General features: G+C 38.7%; 1 protein-coding gene across 1 annotated transcript in view; it reads left to right on the top strand.

Moving 5' to 3' along the window:
- The first annotated feature begins 2,737 nt into the window (after positions 1-2,737).
- The window catches only part of luzp2 (leucine zipper protein 2), a 97,672-nt gene continuing 81,883 nt past the window's right edge, over positions 2,738-18,526 (top strand). Inside the window, exon 1 of the mRNA XM_046865073.1 lies at positions 2,738-2,985. Within this exon, the coding sequence (XP_046721029.1) occupies positions 2,924-2,985 (62 nt within the window). The 5' untranslated portion in view covers positions 2,738-2,923. The remainder of the gene's footprint in view (positions 2,986-18,526) is intronic.

Here is an 18,526-nt window from a genome sequence, read left to right as displayed (position 1 = left end):
TGCGTATTGTGAGGCTGAAATGCTGTTGATAACGTCCTCGGATCGGTTCACGGATCATCAGGAAGTCATGCTTGGATGCTGTGTGTATAAACCCGGTGAGTTTGATGAGGACTTTTATTACGAGTTGTGCTCAAAGTGTGCACTAGAGTTCATCTCGTCTCCGCTGAGGTTTGTCTCTTTGAAATCGATACGCTTTAATTTCTGAAATCAGGTTTGTTCCTGACCCGAGGGGGAATCCAATAACCGGACAACACGCTCCAAATTTTAATTTGGGAAACATGATTTTAATTAAAGCTACCAGTCACATACAACAGAGGCAAACAGAATATTTAATTCTTCACCAGTGTTATAAATGTTCTCCGTACAGCAACATCTCTTTTCTGCTCTTTTTACGTCACAAAGGTACAATCAGACCAAACCTGAATCTTCTCCGTTACACCAGCGAGGTGCTCTGTGGAGAATTATCATTATAGCTCTGTTACATTAACGATGAGATGCGTGAAATGATATTCATAAACTGAGCAAAACATCTCCAACACATCCAAAACCTTTCAGTGGTCTTTCTAAGTGACTCTGAACAAAAACAACACTTTCTTTCAAGAACAAAGACCCCAGAAGTTTTGCTCAGATTAAGAAATGGGAACAAATGTGATGACGTTTTCCCCAACAAATTCTTTAGAGTTTCTCAAGGGTTCTTTGGCCAGTTATTAGTTTTTTGTTCCCTACAATGGGTGCACTTCAAATCTTTTTTATTGCTTCCTTTTTAAACATCTTCATTGCCAAGTAGAGCAGAAATGAATACAGCTACAAACAGTGATGAAGAGGGTCAAGCTCTCAGCTTTGTGAGTAAAAAAGACCAGAGACCATCAGGACTATCAGAGTTTGCTTTCGGGTGCAAAACTAAACCTGATGGCAGTCTGTGAAATAGTGGATCAGATTTGACCTCACTTCCTGTTAGGGGACTTTGCCATCAAATTAGTTTGTAAGTAACGGACGAACTGAAACATCTTTCATACCGAATATTCAGTTCTGTTCCTGCTGGTCTCAGGATGCTGTGAGACAGGTTCGGTGACGACTGAACAACAACAAAACAAAACCTTTGGAGAAGAAATGAAAAAGATCTGGTCTCTTACTCTGAATGTTCTCCCTCAGACGCATTAAACTGGCAGCATTCCCTCGGTTCAGTGGTGGAGATGACGAGCTCTTCACTGTAAAGTCTGTTGCTCATCACAGTCTCGTACTCGTACACCTGAGTTTCCTCACCAGTAATGATCCTCCTCATGAAGGATCTTGTTCATGGTACGCTGACTGAGTTCACGACAGACTTCGAGGCGGTGTTCCTTCTGCTCCTGGAACAACAGCCTGGAGAAGAACTCGGCAGCGACAAGTTTAATCCCATGTGAGGATTGCCTGGACAGTTCCGTATGTACACGGGAAAATGTCTTTTGACACACTTACTTATGAAGGTCGGTGCGCCCTGTGACTGTGTGCGCAGCCCTGTGCTGCCACCTGTTGGCGTGTTACAAAACCAGCCTTGAAACTGTTTGATTCCACCGAGTACATTTATATAAAAAAACATCTGTTTATTGTTTTATGGGCAGAGATGGTGCTTGGCCCAAAAATGTAATCTGATCGATTCTATTCTATTCTATTCTATTCTATTCTATTCTATTCTATTCTATTCTATTCTAATCTAATCTAATCTATTCTATTCTATTCTAATCTGATACATTCTAAATGTATCTAATTGTATCTAATCTAATCTAATCTAAATTCATTTAATTACATCTAATTTAATCTAATCCCATCTAACCTAACCTAATCTAATCTAATCTAATCTAATCTAATCTACTCTAAGGAAAGGCAGTGTATTTATGTATGTATGTATGGAAGGAGTCTCCAGTTTCAGTGCTTAGTAGCTTCCTGAAATCTTCAGGACAGGAAGAGTTTACAGATGGGAGGTGTGGTATCTCATTAGTAAATAAATTGGGCTTCTAATCAGAAGGTCATGAGTTCGAATCCCAGCACTGCCAAACTGACACTGCAGGGTGCTTGAGCAAAAACCGTAACCTGCTCAGTTTTATACCTGAGATAATTGCACATTTGTCAGATGACCTCTTTCCTTTATCCCATTTATACAACATAAGGGCTTCACTCAGAGGCCCCACGAGGGGCAGCTTGGTGTGGCCGGGATTTGAACTCATGACCTTTGTATCTAAACACCAATCCCTTAACCACAACAGTAACACCTCCCTCCTTTTTAGTTTTCTTTGATTAATTGAATAGAAAGTATAAAGAGAGGCGTGTGAGAGAGCGAGTGTTTATAGCTGCTGGAGCGTAAGTTACCACAGCAACGTTAAAAGTGACGAAAACATCACGTTCAAACAACAACAGAAAAAAACAACGTGCGCTTGTTGGTAAACCGGTGTGATATATGACGAGGAACAGCCAGACAGTCGCCCATAACAGTCAGCGTTACGGGTTTATGAGGTCCAAATGAGCTGTTAAAACAAATAAAGGCTATGCGAGTGCCATAGCGCCCCCTTGTGGATGAAAAGAAGTGTAAAGGCAGGTATTCGAGCCGAAAGCAGCTGCACCGGTTATGACATCATTCATCATTCTGCTTGTCTGTCCATCTCAATCTGTGTTTCTCTAAGATCCAGCGTCTCGCTACATATTGTTATTTAAACCTCCCGAAGCTCACACACACACACACACACACACACACACACACACACACACACACACACACACACACACACACACACACACTGCTTGAAGCTGCACGGCGCCTGCGCTGAGAGCAAGCGAGCGAGAGAGCGAGCCGAGGACGAGAGGGAGGAGGGAAAGAGACGAGGAGAGCGAGGAGAACATCACCGAAAGGAACACAGAGGAGAGCACACGGAGAGCAAAAGAACGAGAGATGAAATTCCTCGGAGCAGTCTGCGTCCTTCTCTTCCTCCCCCATTTCAGCCTCAACAGCAGGTCGGTGCAGATTCCTTTCTTTTTCTTTTTTTTTTTTTAATCCTTCTTTTGTTGCTGATCACAGCAGCACATCAGTGTCTGGGATTGTTTTTGGGGGACACACCGGGTTCGTGCATCATGATGATGATGATGATGAGGGTGATGTTTGATTTGCTCTCTGAGATGTTGTGGAATCAGAGAGATGAATGAGGATTTCAACTTTTCCATCCTGGTTTTATCTGTGAGACTGAAACTGTTTATTGTGTGCTGTAAGTTTCTTCTTTGTGGTTTGCGGCACTAAACCGTGGCTCTGGGTTACAGTGTGTCTGTGTGTGTGTGTGTGTGTGTGTGTGTGTATGGATATGTGCTCCTTCTCCGATCAAACAGAGATGCTACACTACACCCGGTCCGACCCCCCCCCCCTCCCATCTCCTCCTCCTTTCTTTTTTCCCTCTTTTTCCTTGAACAGCTTGATGAGTAGAGATTAATTAAAGCGTTCTTCTTCTGCGCTTCTCGGGAGGACGATTTATCGAGACGAGGCTGCTAATTAGACAAGCGGAGAAGACTTTAACGTCGACTTTGGTCCTCGGGGACGCGCCGTGTCCTTTATTGGGACGAATCCAAACGAGGGAAAGACTAATACACTGCTCATGAATGAAATGTGGCTGGTGCAGAGGGAGGGGTCGGGAAACGTCCACTTATTTAAGTGCAGATCCATCATGGTCCTGCATGTGTTTTTTTCTCTGAATGATTATTAATGTGCAGGTTACAGAGCGGTTTATATGATTTATATAAATATATACACACAGACAGGTTTTATTCATCGATTCTCTCATGTGTTGTGATTCGCTCTCGAACCTTTCTGCATTCTTTATGTGAACAGATTTATAAGAAAATTGATTTTTGTATTTATAAAGTTGGTCTACAGCATTCCAATGGCACTTTTTTTTGCTTTATATACATTACAATACCATAATCCTGATCTTATATCAACATTCTTTCACAATGTTTTATATTTATAGTATATAAAAGAATCTTATCTTTAAAAGGAAACAACCAAAAAAGAAAATGAAAAAGAAACGAAGAATACTGTGTATATAAATTAGCTAATAAACAAACAGACAAATTAAATAAAGTAATAATTTAATAAAGTAAATAAAATAAACAAAATGATTTACTATGATATCAATATTTTATATATTAAACTCATACAGCCCTAAATTTGTGTGTGATTGATTGATTGATTTATTTATTACTACATCTATACAATGCTCATTACACAGGCTGTTATAAACATAAAAACATCTACATATTAAAATAATAACATTTAAAACATAAAAAAACTAAAATAAAGAAATATATAGATAAATAAATAAATACTATTTATAATTGTTTGCTTGTTTTTTTAATTTATTTTATACGCAGGTGCATGAGCACTACTTTATAAAAAAGCAACATATTAAAATATAAACAAACATTAAAATTACTATTTGCCACTGTTTAACTTTTAAATTTTCGTTAGTTTGCCCACTATTTTTAAATAATATTTGCAAAAACCTGAATCTATTCACCAAAAAAAAAAAAAATAATAATAATAATAAAAAAAATTAAGCTTAAAAATCGTAATTAAAAAAACCCAGTTAATTCACGGGAACTTGGGACTGCTGATGGTCCACATAAAAGGTTGCTGATGATTTGAAGAGAAAGAATAAAGAGAGGATTGTAGAATGAGGGAGTGAGTGTTTATAGCTGCTATAACGTAATGTGAGAACAGCAACTGAGATGTTTTAGAGATCAAACAGGAATCAGACGCTTAAGTTCACACTGTAAAAGGAAACAAATCTGTTTCACAAAATCTCATAGAACAGTGACATTAAAACAATATGGAGTGCACTGTTTATATCTTATTAAGGGAGGAAGTCAGGAATGGTGTGGTGCATTAGATCGTGAGAGTGATGAGACATGGATTTAACTCAATAATGGATGATGGAGAGCAATGGATCATCTACATACTACACTACACAATTTTCAGCAGAAAAAGTTACAACTATATGATGAAAGTAAAACTGAAAGAAAAAAATGCTTTGCTTAGGACCATTTAAACAGAATTGGTTTTGAAAGTGAAGAAACCTTTGAGGAACCTTCAAGGAACCCTTTATTTTTCTCTAAAAAGAAAAGCAAAAACAAGAATGAACGGGGTTCCTGTATAGAGTAGAAATGTTTTGGGGAAGCTGAGAACACTTCATCACCTAACAAACCCCTTAATAAACGAGAGTTTCTCAAGAGTTCCTTCTGAGTTCCTCAAGTTTTTAAGCTTAATTGTATCAGTAAGGAAAATCAGCTCTACTTCTTATAGACATCTTATTCGACCTGAATGTTGTAATGACCTCATTTTAAACATTGTTCATAAACAGAAGTGTTTATAAGATGTAATTACTGATTAAATCCTGCTTGTGTACTATTACTACACCATTAATAAAGCACTATGAACCCAAAGATCTACAGTAGCACAGTATCTGAATCCTCACCTAACCCTGCTCCCTGGCTGTGATTGGTTAAAAAAGATCACATGATCTATACATGGCGCAGCAGTTTGATTTGTTTGCAGCTCACAGTAATGGATCACTTCCTCCTTTTTTTCCTTTTCCACCATTTATCACTCCTCGCTGTGTTCACACCTCTTTCACTACCGGCACTGCACTTATTTACCTCTTTGTTCAGTTTTACAGCAGAATCTTCTGAATATTAAAACCCTGAAGGTGATAATTTCTTATAACTGCACAAATTCCTGTTTTCACTTACGTTATAGCAGCTAACATTTGTTCCTTCACCAGGCTCTCTTTTATTCTCTCTAATCAAATTAATAAGAGAAAGATCTTTATTTATCTACTTTCCACACCATCACCTTCAAAATAGTCCCCTTGCAAAGCAAAACAGCGCCCCCAGTGTTCTTCTGGAACGTGTCCTGGTATTCTTCTTTTCTCCTCAACAGTGTCAAAAGGGTCACCTTTAAGCTAATCTTCATCTTTGGAAAGAGGGTGAAATCCACAGGAGCCAAATCTGGCATGTAGAGTGGATGTGGATGTTGTTTCTGCTGAGAAACTCACGTGTGAGAAGAGCTTGGTGACAGGGTGTATTGTCATTGTGGAGCATCTTGTCCATGATGAAATTGCAAACTTGGAAATGCACGTGATCAGAACAGCACCAGTTGCACGGCTCCCGATGTACACAGAACCATGTTTTATCGCACACTGACTTATGAAGGTGCTCCCTGTGACTGTGTGTGCAGCCTTGTGCTGCCACCTGTTGGTGTGTTACAAAACTAGTCTTTTTGAAATCACCTCGTGTATATATATATATATTTACATAAAACAGGTCACTTCCTGTTCTCACTTACCTTATAGCAGCTATAAACACTCATTTCTTCACCAGTATCTTTATATTCTCTCTCGTTAAGAAAAACTCAAATCTCCTGTGTTCTGAGTTTTACCTCCGACTGGTAGAAAGTACCGACACTGAAGACTCCTTCTGCACACATTACATTAACACATTTCAACAGAAAACATCTTTATTATTCTATTCTATTATACATTTTTGGCCAAACACCAAAGCTGCCTATTCATCATAATTCTGTAATAGTACCAGGATGTGCATTTCCACCATTTTCATTTCTTTTACCCCAAAAAAGAGATTTTTAATTGCTGCTTTGTTCTTCCAGGTTTTTTTATCTATACATTTTATACGCAGAACAGTGCAGTGAAGCAACTTTTGCGTAACACTGGTGGTACAGCTTTGATTCGTGACCTTCCCATGTTCGAATTATGAGGTCCTTCAACGAGGTTGAGACCTTTTTTTATTTTTATTCAAATATGTCAGCCCTGGCATCAGCATTGTTCAGCCTTTCTTTCAGTTCACCGTTTCACCTGTCACTCCTTTTTTATTTCCATTCCCTCTCATGCCGCAGTGACTCCCGTGAGATCTCGCGTTCGCAGGGATGACTCGGGCTTTGATGTAGAAGAAAACTTGGCAGCTTGCTTTGGCAAAAAAAAACCCTACTTCAGTGAATCAAAAATAGAATGAGATACAAAACAATAAAGAAATCTAAAAAATATATCTTTTAGATCTATTATGTTGATATTTTATTGGGGAAAAACCACTACAGGTGTTTATTTGCGTCTGCGATCGAGCAGGTCGTCATGCTAATCATGTTGTTAGGATTAAGAGAAAAACGACAGAAGTTGACCGCTACACCTACAGACGCCTTGGCAGGTCATGTGCCGCTTCTTTATAGCTTCAGAGCTTCTTAATTGCCTTTAATATCAACAAAAACACCATATAAACATGATAAAATGTTCCATTCTGGTGTACTACAAGTATCGACCTTGCTGTTGATGTTTTTATTGTTGTTATGGCAACTGAATGCGAACGCTGGATCGCACCGGCGCGTTCCGGCACGTTCCGGCGCAGCAGGAGACGTCGCGACGCCGAACGCAGCCAAAAGCTAAGCAAAGGGAGTTTTTATGCGTTTTTGAGATAATTAAAACCTGGCTTGGACTCCGGTCTAGCGATCCTCAGAGGACACGGTTTGCACACTTCGTCCCGCCCAGACGGCGCTCGCGCACTTCCACAACTAATTCCGTTTCTCTTTCTTACGCTTTTTTCCTCTCAATAATTCTATTTCACAAATATCTGTTAATTTTCTACTGAAAAGCTTAAAAAAACAACCAAGAGATGTCATTCATACTCAACTCTACATCATGGTACTGTGGAACATGGATTTTGGAGAACTAAAAAAAACTTCTCTGTCTAGAACTTTTCAACACAGCGTCACTTTATCAGTTTTGGAAGTGAAAAGATCTTTACAGAACCTTCAATGAAACAGTTATTTAAAAAAGCAAAAAGAAAAAGACAGAAAATGAACAGGTTCTTGTATAGAGTTTTATTTAAGTTTCTTAACTCTACTTCTCATAGGAACCTTTTACTGATAAACGCTTTGATGTTGGGTGCTTTTGGAGAACCCTGAAGTTCCTGATAAATAAGGACTCCAAGTCCAAACCCATTTCAGAATCTAAGAACCTTTATCTATCTAATGACCCCGCTAAGAACCACTGAAGAACCTGATGTGTTTAACAAAGACCTTTTGAATGATTTATTGGGGTGTTTCCACCAAGTGACAAGAAGGTTCTAGATGTTATATAATAAAATCATAAACAAAGCCCAACCTGTAGGAGAAGATAATGTTCTTTGCAGGTTCTTTATGTGTTTACTGGATAATTAAAGAATGTTATGTTCCAAAATGTGATTGAATTTGAAACCTTTCTGATATGAAAACACTGTTCTAGGGTTCTTCACTAAACTAGTTTTTTTCTGTAAAACATTTGTTTTAAAAAAACTGATCACAATCTACTATTCACACCTGAACTTCCAACCAATCGCATTCCGAAGTTTGTTATTTTAAACTGTTTATTAATGCGATTATTTCACATCATGAGGTTCCATTTCTATCGTTTAGATCTCACTTCGCTCACAGACTCAGACCTGGCGGTTAAAATGCGAAAGACGAGCTGTAATTAGCGAACCATGGCAACACTGCGGACCGCGACAATCACGTAACGAACGAACAATAAACAGAACCTCAGTCTCGAGTTTGACAAAATACTAAACTAATTAAAGACCCTGGAGATTTTGCACCGACAGTAACATCTGAGTGTGTGCTGATGCAGTTCCATCCGAGCGAAATGTCAATATTTCCACTGGTCCTTTTAATTAATGAAGTACTTCAGCGTGCCAGAGCTCACATTCCTCTCCTCATTCATCCTCACACACTCAACTTTTCTCCTCTTTCCCTGTCCCAGGCTCTGAAAAGCATCTCGCGTTCATCACGCCGCTCACGTCGTTCACGTCAGCTGCAGGGGATGAGTGAGTGGCGTGAGAAACGTATTTATAGCAGCGAACCATGAAGCCGGGATCGATATACATTACAGTGCAGGATTGTGTTCTGCTCGCTGCTGTGTATAATAAAGTCTCTAATAGGATTTGGATGAAAATGCATGAACAGAGGAATAAATAGACCATGAGAACGTCAGGATCACCGGAGCAAAGTGAGACACGGGGGATTTGAGGAGGAAAAAAAGAAAGAAGAAAAGAAAGAAAGGAGATTTGGATTCTCAGCTTTGTACAAAGCTCTGACAGGAAGTGAGAGAGGAAATGAAAACGGTTGGAAGTTTAATGCTGATGCTCGATAAAACTCTGAAATAAACAGATCTGGATGTGTGGAGTTCATAGACTGGAGTGCAAAAGTTTGTGCACCCTGCAACATGAGCAACAACAATGTCTTTCTTTTTTTTAACTGTAGGGTTGTAAAAAATCTCTAAAAGAACTTCAGGAGAACATTTTTAGATTGTGCAATTAAAAAATCGAGACATTTAGAAGGATGTGTGCTGAAGGTCACGGCTCCGGGATTGTGGATGAGGAAAAGTTTATGGGAAAGTTTAGTGAGAGTTATGGTTCTATAGGAACTTTTTGTGAATGTTCTGCTTCTGGGAGAAAAAACATTCCTGAATTTTGCTGTTTTAGGAACCATTAAGGAAATGTTTTCGGATCATTGTGGTTACAGAATAATAAAAGTTTCAGTAAAATGTTGAGGGAAGGTTATTCTAGATATTTTTAGAGGAACATTTTCTAAACATCATACTTCTGAATACTTTTAGGAGAATTTTGTCGAACTTCTTTTTTTTTTTAATAACTTTTAGAACGTTTTCAGAAGAATGCTTTCTGAACACCATTGTTCAGAAAGGGACTTTAAGGAGAACATTAGAAGAATGCAATTTGGATCTTGTGGTTCTAGAAATATTCAGTAGAACTATGAGGGAAGGTTCTCTGATCTGTATGTTTCTAGGGACTATTAGGATCATTTTAGTAAAACTTTCATAACAAAAAAGTGTTATGGTCTAAGAAACTTTTTAAGAAACATTTACTGAACATTATGCGTCTAGGGATTTTTTTTAGAACAGTAATAATCTAAAAGAGTCTAGAAATCCGAGAAGATAATTAATGGATTTTTGTGACTCCATCAGTGGATTTCTGGTGTTTTTTTCTTCTACACTTTGCTCCAGCTTTGTTGTATTTTGATTTGTAGATTTGAGGTGTGTGTGTGTGTGTGTGTGTGTGTGTGTGTGTGTGTGTGTGTGTGTGTGTGTGATTATTATTAGATGCCTGAATAAAGCCCATTACACTTCTTGTAGACTACATTGAGGATTAATCACACCCAGGTACAGTTCCAGTGTTCGACTCGAACATCTCTGTGCGCTTCCTAGTTGCTAAGCAACAGATATGACAAATGATTAATGACTGCTTTAGGATGGAATAAGTACAAAATAAAACATGGAGGTAAAGATCTAAAGATGAGATTTATTTCTTTTATACTACAGCAACCAATCAGTGAATCATTCCTTATTAGTTTTTATCCATTTATAGTCACATTTACTGTGGAAACAAATCACCGAAAATATATAATATTTAAAATAATAAATCTGGTGTTGGGAACCTTTAGGAGCATTAAACCTTTTCTGAATTTCATGCTTCTAGGAACCTCTTCTTCTTCTTTTAGCTTCTCCCGTTAGGGGGCGCCACAGAGGATCATCCGTCTCCATCCCCCCTGTCCTCTACATCTGCCTCTTTCACACCAACTACCTGCATGTCTTCCCTCACCACATCCATAAACCTCCTCCTTGATCTTTCTCTTTTCCTCCTTCCTGGTGTCTCCATCCTCAGCATTCTCTCACTCACCACCACCGAGCTCCTGTCTGACCTCTTCCCTGAACCTCACAATACACTCTTCCTCCTTCAGTTTCCACCATCTTATTCTTCTTTCAGTCCTTACTTTCCTCCTCTTCTTCTTTGCCTCCAAAACCATCCTACAGACCACCATCCGATGCTGTCTAGCTACACTGTCCCCCACCAACACCTTACAGTCTCCAATCTCCTTCAGGTTGCATCTCCTGCATAGCACATAGTCCACCTGTGTGCACCTTCCTCCACTCTTATACGTCACCCTATGATCCTCCTTCTTCTTAAAATACGTGTTCACCACTGCCATTTCCATCCTTTTAGCAAAATCTGCTTCATCTGCCCTTCCACATTCCTCTCCTTAAGACCATACCTACCATCACCTCCTCATCACCTCTGTTCCCTTCACCTACATGCCCATTAAAGTCTGCCCCAATCACCAATCTTTCATTCCTACACCTTCTACCACTTCATCTAATTCACTCCAGAATCTTTCCTTCTCCTCCATCTCACAGCCCACTTGTGACATTTATCATCATCCCTTCAACTTCCAGCTTCACGTTCATCACCCTATCAGAAACTCTCTTCACCCCCACTGCACTCTTACTGTACTCTTTGTACATTCCTTCACATTCTTTTATAAGTTTATGATCAGAAAAGCGTCCATTGTTCAGACTCCTGTGAATGAAACGTTGCTATAGAAACGATACTATACTGCACCTGCAGTGAGAAGGTCCTTTCTGACATTAAAACCTTTTCGTCCCTGAACCAGTGAAAAGGTCATTTTAGATTCTTATCATAGAAAAAAAGTCAGTTTGGAGAAAATGTGGATCTGATTAACCTCAACATCATCAAACCTTCACTGAGAGTGAAGAATGTTTTACTTTTCTGCTGAAAGATGATTCATCAGTAAAAACTTCTGTGCGAGTGAAGAGCTCCTGATTGAACCTCCAGCACACAACAGGTTCTTCTACTCAGAAAAGGTTTTTCTTTTATTTGTATAAAAAATAGAATAAATACATTATCAACATTTATGTCTGGAAGTGTTGGAGAAACTTTTAGAAGAATGTCATGTTTTTAGGAACTTTTCGAAGAACATCTGTGTTTTAGAAACATTTGGAAGAAGATCATGGTTTTAGGATCTTTTGGAAGAACATCATGGTTTTAGGATATTTTGGAAGAACATCATGGCTTGAGTGAGTTTTAGATAAACATCATGGTTCTAGGAATTTTTTACAGCATTGTGAGAAAACTATTTATAAATCGTTCAGTTTTAGAACTTTTAGATGAACATTGTGGTTTTACAAGTTTTAGGAGCTTTTAGAAGAACTTCACAGTTCTAGGAACTTTCAGGAAAAATGCAAAATAGTCTTCCCTGGAAGGTATGGTTTTGGTGAACTCATATCATGGTGCTATGAACTTTGAGGAATATTGTAGGAGAAGCTTTCATGAACATTGTGGATCAAGATTCCATCAAGAAAATTATTTTGAAAACGTCTCATGAATGCTGTGGTAACATTTGGATGATTTTGGATGTCTTAGTTCCAACAAAATATATCTATAAAAAATAGTCAGAGGAACATTTTCTTTTAGAAGAAGATTGTGGTTCTAAGTAATTCTAAGCACTTAACATCAAGGTGGCCAAATGTTTCATAATCCATCTGATCAGCTCTTCTCTTTCCCTGTATGAAGCTTTTCTATAATGAGCAGATTTAATATAGAAATTCATTCATTAAACAAACAAAAAAAAAACTCCTAACAGTTTTAAGATTTATACAGTTTAACAAGAATTCTCTTCAAATTCTCATAAAACTTCATTGAAATGTAGCATGTTCTACTAAAGTTCTTGCAAATGCTCCTACAGCCATAACATTTGTTAAATCTTTTTTAAAATTCTCCTTAAAGTTCATAACGTAATTCATTTCAATGTTTGAGGAACCATATTGTTTATATACTGTTCTCCTAATGTTTTAAATATACCAGGATTGATGTCACTAAATGTTCTCACAAACATACCTAGAACCACAAGATGAAATGCATGAAATGCTCTCCTGAAGTTCTCCTAAAAGTTCATAGAACCATGATATTCATGAAATATTCTCCTAAAGTTCTCCTAAAATTTCTTTGAACCAGACATTCATGAAACATTCTCCTAGTTTATAGAACCATATGATTCATGAATGATTCTCCTAAAGGTTTCTAGAACCAGAACATCTCTTCAAATACTGTGATTAATGTGAGATCATAAAACTTTTTCCTGAACGTTCCTAAAAAAATGACATTCAGGAAGAAATTCTACCTGCTTTTCTGATGAATGTCCAAATAGCTTCCATCTATTAATGGTCTTCTAAAGTTCTCAGGAAGTTCTTTTGCTGCATAGCCAAAGTTCTTTGAAATGAATGAAGCCAAATCCAAATGTAGCAGAAGCATGACTTTCACTCTGGTTTGGATTCGGGTGCATCAGGAATAAAAAGCTTTTCTTTGTGCACTTCTCTCGCATTCAGAGTGGATTTAAGCACAACATCACACACAGTCGTGTTCCTCGTGTTCCTCAGAGTTTTAACTCCAGCAGTTTTCTCATTGCTTCAGCAAACTTTCACACGGATCCTATAGAACGCTGGTCGAGGTCAGAATGGAATATATAAATGTGATATCAAGAAATAAAATAATCGTGTGAATCGCCCACGCCATGCGGTGACATTCTCACCCTGATGCCTTCATGCTAATCCCTACGCCGTCTTTCAGCTGAACGATCTGAGCGCTTTTTACATTCGTTTTTTATTTCACACAACTGTGGAGTTGGAGTGAAACCCAGGCAGCATGGCTGAATTCCAGACCTTTAAGTTGTGATAAATAAAAAACAGAAAGAAAAGTGTTTGCTTTATTAGTCTGTTTGAAAGACCTCCTGTTCTAAGAGGGATTCATCAGATAAATCTGGCAACCCTGAAGGTGTGAAGCGCACGATTAATCACCTGCCTGTCGTTTCCTTCACACTGAAGTTGTGAAATTTGGACAAGGTGTGAATTAGGAGGGAGGAGAACCGGAGACGCTGTGAAGATGCACTCGTTTAAGATAATTCATTTACAAATGATATTTTGGCACAAACGCGAGTGTGAATATAAACAGGACGTTTTATCTGTGATTGTCTTGTGGATGAGTTTGGAATTCTGGATCCTGATTGGTCAGAAGGTCTTCAGTGTATTTTCTATAACAGCAGCTCTGACAGTAGCACAGGGACGTTTCCTGGAAGTAGACGTTTCCATTTCCTGTTTATGGAAAGAGTCTCCAGTGTCAGAGCTTTTTAAAGATCAGAGATAAAAATGTAATGAAGTATTTTTACTTTCATTCATTTACTCAAGAAACGCTCAGAAAATGTTCTTGTGAAAGTTCCTGGAACCATGATGCTCAGAAACTGTTCTTCTAAAAATCTTCTAAAAGTTGCTGGAACTGTGATTCTTAGAAACTGTTCTTCTGAGAATCTTCTAATAGTTCCTGGAACCAAGATGCTCAAAACATGTTTTTGTGAAAATAGTTCTATAAGTTCTTGGAACCATGATGGTTAGAAAACATTCTCGTGAAAATCTTCTAAAAGTTTCAGGAATCGTAATGTTCGGAAGATGTTCTCTTTAATAAACATTCACATGAAAATCTAATAATCTTCTGAAGGCCATTGATGTGTGTGTATGTGTGTGTGTGTGTGTGTGTGAAGTTTGAGAAGATATGAGGATCGTATCAGGATCAGTACTCAGAGAGACCTGCCTGATCTCAGTGTTCTCATGAGTGAGAGATAATTATATTCTGTTGTCAGGAGATTTTTGGGGTCAGCAGGAGGTCAGAAGTTTTACTCAGGTAGAAGAACGCTTATCTTCACTGGCTGAAACAAGTGAGAAAAGGAACTAAAAAAGGAACTAAAGTGATGGTGTGAGGAACAGCAACTCGGCTTCATCGCAGCATCTTTCATTCTCCACAGAAATCACTCAAAAGTGAAGAGTTATTTGGTGGAAAATCTTTTATCTGAAATAATTACACACTAATCAATCTGTCAGGAGAGAGAGAGAGTGTGTGTATGTGTGTGTGTGTGTGTGTGTGTGTGTGTGTGTGTGTGTGTGTGAAGAAAGCCACTTGTCACATCATCTGAATGTAAAAAAAGAAATAAGCAGCAGCAGCAGCATCTTCAGTACCAGCGTGTTTGTCATTGTGTCATTGTCAATGTCATCATACGTCCATCTCAATTCTCCAAAAACTCATCCTCCTCATCTTCATCTTCATCTTCATCATCCTCCTCCTCCTCTTTTAGGCCTATTTAAAGCTGATGACATGATTGATGAAGAAATAAAAATATAAGGCCAGACTCTGACCACAGGCCTCCAGAGTCCTCTCATGCCCTTAAATCTCCACACACACACACACACACACACACACACACACACACACACACACACACACAAATGCTCTTTTCTAGCCTTGATGTCAGCTTGCAGAGACACGGGTCTGACTGGCACTTATTTATTCTCTCGAAACAGAGCCAAGAGCATTTAGAAAGAACCTTCAGCTGAAGTTCTCAGAACCGTTCGAGAAACTGTTCCATTCAAATCTTTCCAAAGGTTCCTGGAACCTTGATGTTTTGGAGAAGTTGAAACCATGATGTTCAAAAAGCGTTCTTTTAAAAATCTCCCTAAAGGCTCCTAGAACCATAATGTTTCTGTAAATATCATGGAACCACTTTCTCCTCAATGTTCTGCTTAAACTTGGTAGAAGCATGTTTTTTAGAGAATGTCTAAAAAGCTCCATAAATGTTCTGGAACTGTGAAGTGTAATAGACCTTCTCTAGCAATCCACTGACGTTGTGTGTGTGAACGTTACGGAGCTGCGAGACTCGTATGAGGATCAGAACACCGAGAGCGACCTGCATGATCTCAGTGTTTTCAAGAGCGAAGGATAATTACACCACTTCACGCCACGTTCTGCTGAAAGCACCGTCACTGACGTGGACAACAAACCTACACATACCAGAAGCACTTCAACCTCAAGTGCATGAACTGAAGCTGTATTTAGAAGAAATCTACGATGAAAGTGAAGAAGTAAAGAAATGTTAAAAACAAATATTTTTATCCTGGTTTATGAAGCAAACTTTCAGAAGAACGTTTATTATGCATGATGTTCAAAAAATGCTCTCCTACATTTCTTCTAAAAGTTATTGGAATCATGATGCTTTGGATGATGTTCTCCTAGAAATGTATCTTCAAGTTCCTGACATAATGATGTTTAAAAAATTATAAGAGATGTTTTCATCAAAGGTTCTGGTATAAGGAACCTTTGGGAGAACATTCAAAAGAACCAAAACAAACTGCTCTTTCTACCAGATTGCATCAGTACATGTGGGTCAGAAGCTCTTGGACCTGAACATGATCTGATGTGATGTGATGTGATGTGATCTGACCTCATGTTGATATGCAATAAGTAGTAGAAAACACTGTAGTTAGTTTAAATCTACTATGACTACAGTTGAGTCTCCTGATCATGCAGTTCTATTCTGTGACCTTCTACATTGATCTAGTATCATCACCATCATCATCATCATCATCATCATCATCACTTTTAGTTTGGTTTTATTTTTTCCATCGTTTCAGTTTTGATGATCATTTGCAGTGATGGAGGAACAGATGAACAGAATAATATTGAGACAGAGAGATAGACAGGAAAAAAAAGATGATGATGATGATGATGATGATGATGATGATGAAACCCACAATGGAGCATGTTCTGGCTTTTTCAGAAGCAGCCGTCTTTTCATTGAAATCACTGTCCTCTCTCTCTCTCTCTCTCTCTCTCTCTCTCTCTCTCTCTCTCTCCCCTGTAATGGGCTGTAATTGGTCTCCCATAGAACGGAGGGAAAACTGAAACTCAGTGCTGATTAGGGAGATAAAAGACTTGCTGTGCAGACGAAGGTCAGACCTGAACAACAGAGAGCAGGAATACAGCTGATCATGAAGGATGAGTGACTCAGGCTTGCGGTGTGCTGCAATTTAGGTCTTTTTTGGAGAGCTGGGATCCATAAATCATCATCATCATCATCATCATCATCATCATCATCATCCCGAGTCTGGATCAGAGAACCAGGGGCCGAGGTTACCATAGGAACATCAATCACCCTAATTCAGAAATATGGTGACTCTGCATCACGCTGATGCTTTTTAGTCAGGACAAACCGCAAAACACCAGGGGCTGCATCTCCATCAGTTCTCCAGCTCACCAGAGTCTGGCTCAGTGTATCAGTTCAGAAACCCTGAGTCACTGTAACACTCATGACTCAAGTTCTGCTCACATCGCTCTTATAAGCGTGTAAATCATCACCGCTGGCATTTATCTCCAACGTGCAAGATGGACCTTCAGTTTTTCTCTGCTGGTTCTTGTGGTTCATTGGTGTTGTTTTATTTTGAGGGGATGAATGTTCCAGTGGACTTGGAGTCTTTTGCGAATGAGACGAGGCCGCTTTCCTGATCAGTGCCCTAAGTAGTGAACTAGTGAGCAGATTGAGACGCGCCACATCAGAATATTCTTTTCATTTGCTCTGGATTGGTGACTGAAGATACAGAAACAGGAGCGTTGATCTCTAAACCGCCAATTTCATTTTCAGTCTTAAAAGAGTTGCAAAAAATTCCAAACACTTCGAGAAGCAGCTTTTATTGAAATTGAATAAAAATATTGACCTTTTCTGAGACTGAGAGCTGCATCACATCAAAGTCAGCGCGAAATATTTGGTTTTACTTGAAAATTTTATTTAAAATAAAATGTAATCTAAAATTAGTTATTTTTATAGTTTTTTCATTGAAAACTAACAGTTCCTCTTGATAAATTCTCAGGTGAGATCGATAAATTTACCCTTAGAATTAATAAAATATCAGTACTGTAGGATTGAACTTCTCAACTTCCTTACCAGGAACTAGTTGTTGTATAATAGGAATAAAACACTGAACCGACTGTTACTGTCTTCATGTTGTTAATTATTTTCCAGCATGACCCAATTTTATCCTCAAGAAAAAAATCTCTCAGCAAACACATTCATCCACATTTTTTTCCTCCGACAAAAGAAAACAAGATTTGGTGGCTCACTTTATCCGGGTGACTTCGGGTTTATCTTTTCCTTCACCTTCCCCTCATTTTATTTTTATTTTTGTAGAAAATGTCATTGCAACAATCTGCCACTTCTGCCGTTCACCCGAGAATGTCGGACTGAATCCGCTATCAGAGCGAGCTTCCCGTTCCTGCTCAGAGCCGTGATATTTTTAATCTAATCTCCCTGAGCGTATTCAGAGCGCTGCCTCCATCTCCTCAGACAGGTGAGCTGCTCGCATTAGAGCCTTATCTCACAGGCTTTTGGCCTCACACCTCTCACTGATAGTTCCTGCGAGAGCCCGAATAAACGCAGGGCTTTAATACGGATGTATTCTGAGCAATAATTATGATAATAAATAAATGAAAAAAAAAAAAAATAGCCTGCTACAAAATCCTGCTGTTTTATAATCTTTACGGGGAAATATTTCATTTACTGAGGTTCAGTTTTTTCCTCCGGTGGAGTCATGAAGCATGTTTCCGCCACACTGAGCATGTCTTAGCCTTCGGTCTCTTGTTTATCCTGAATGCAGGAAAATTGAGAGAAGCCGACCAGCAAATCCACCTCGACGTACACACACACACACACACACACACACACACTCTGACACTGGTGGTTTTTAAATAGTAAAAATATAAATCGCTGCATCAAAGCCGAGCC

The sequence above is a fragment of the Silurus meridionalis genome, chromosome 13 (assembly GCF_014805685.1).
Source record: "Silurus meridionalis isolate SWU-2019-XX chromosome 13, ASM1480568v1, whole genome shotgun sequence".
In the NCBI taxonomy this organism is placed as follows: Eukaryota; Metazoa; Chordata; class Actinopteri; order Siluriformes; family Siluridae; genus Silurus; species Silurus meridionalis.
The sequence above is the reverse complement of the archived record's forward strand: the minus strand, read 5'-3'. Positions and strand labels throughout refer to the sequence as shown.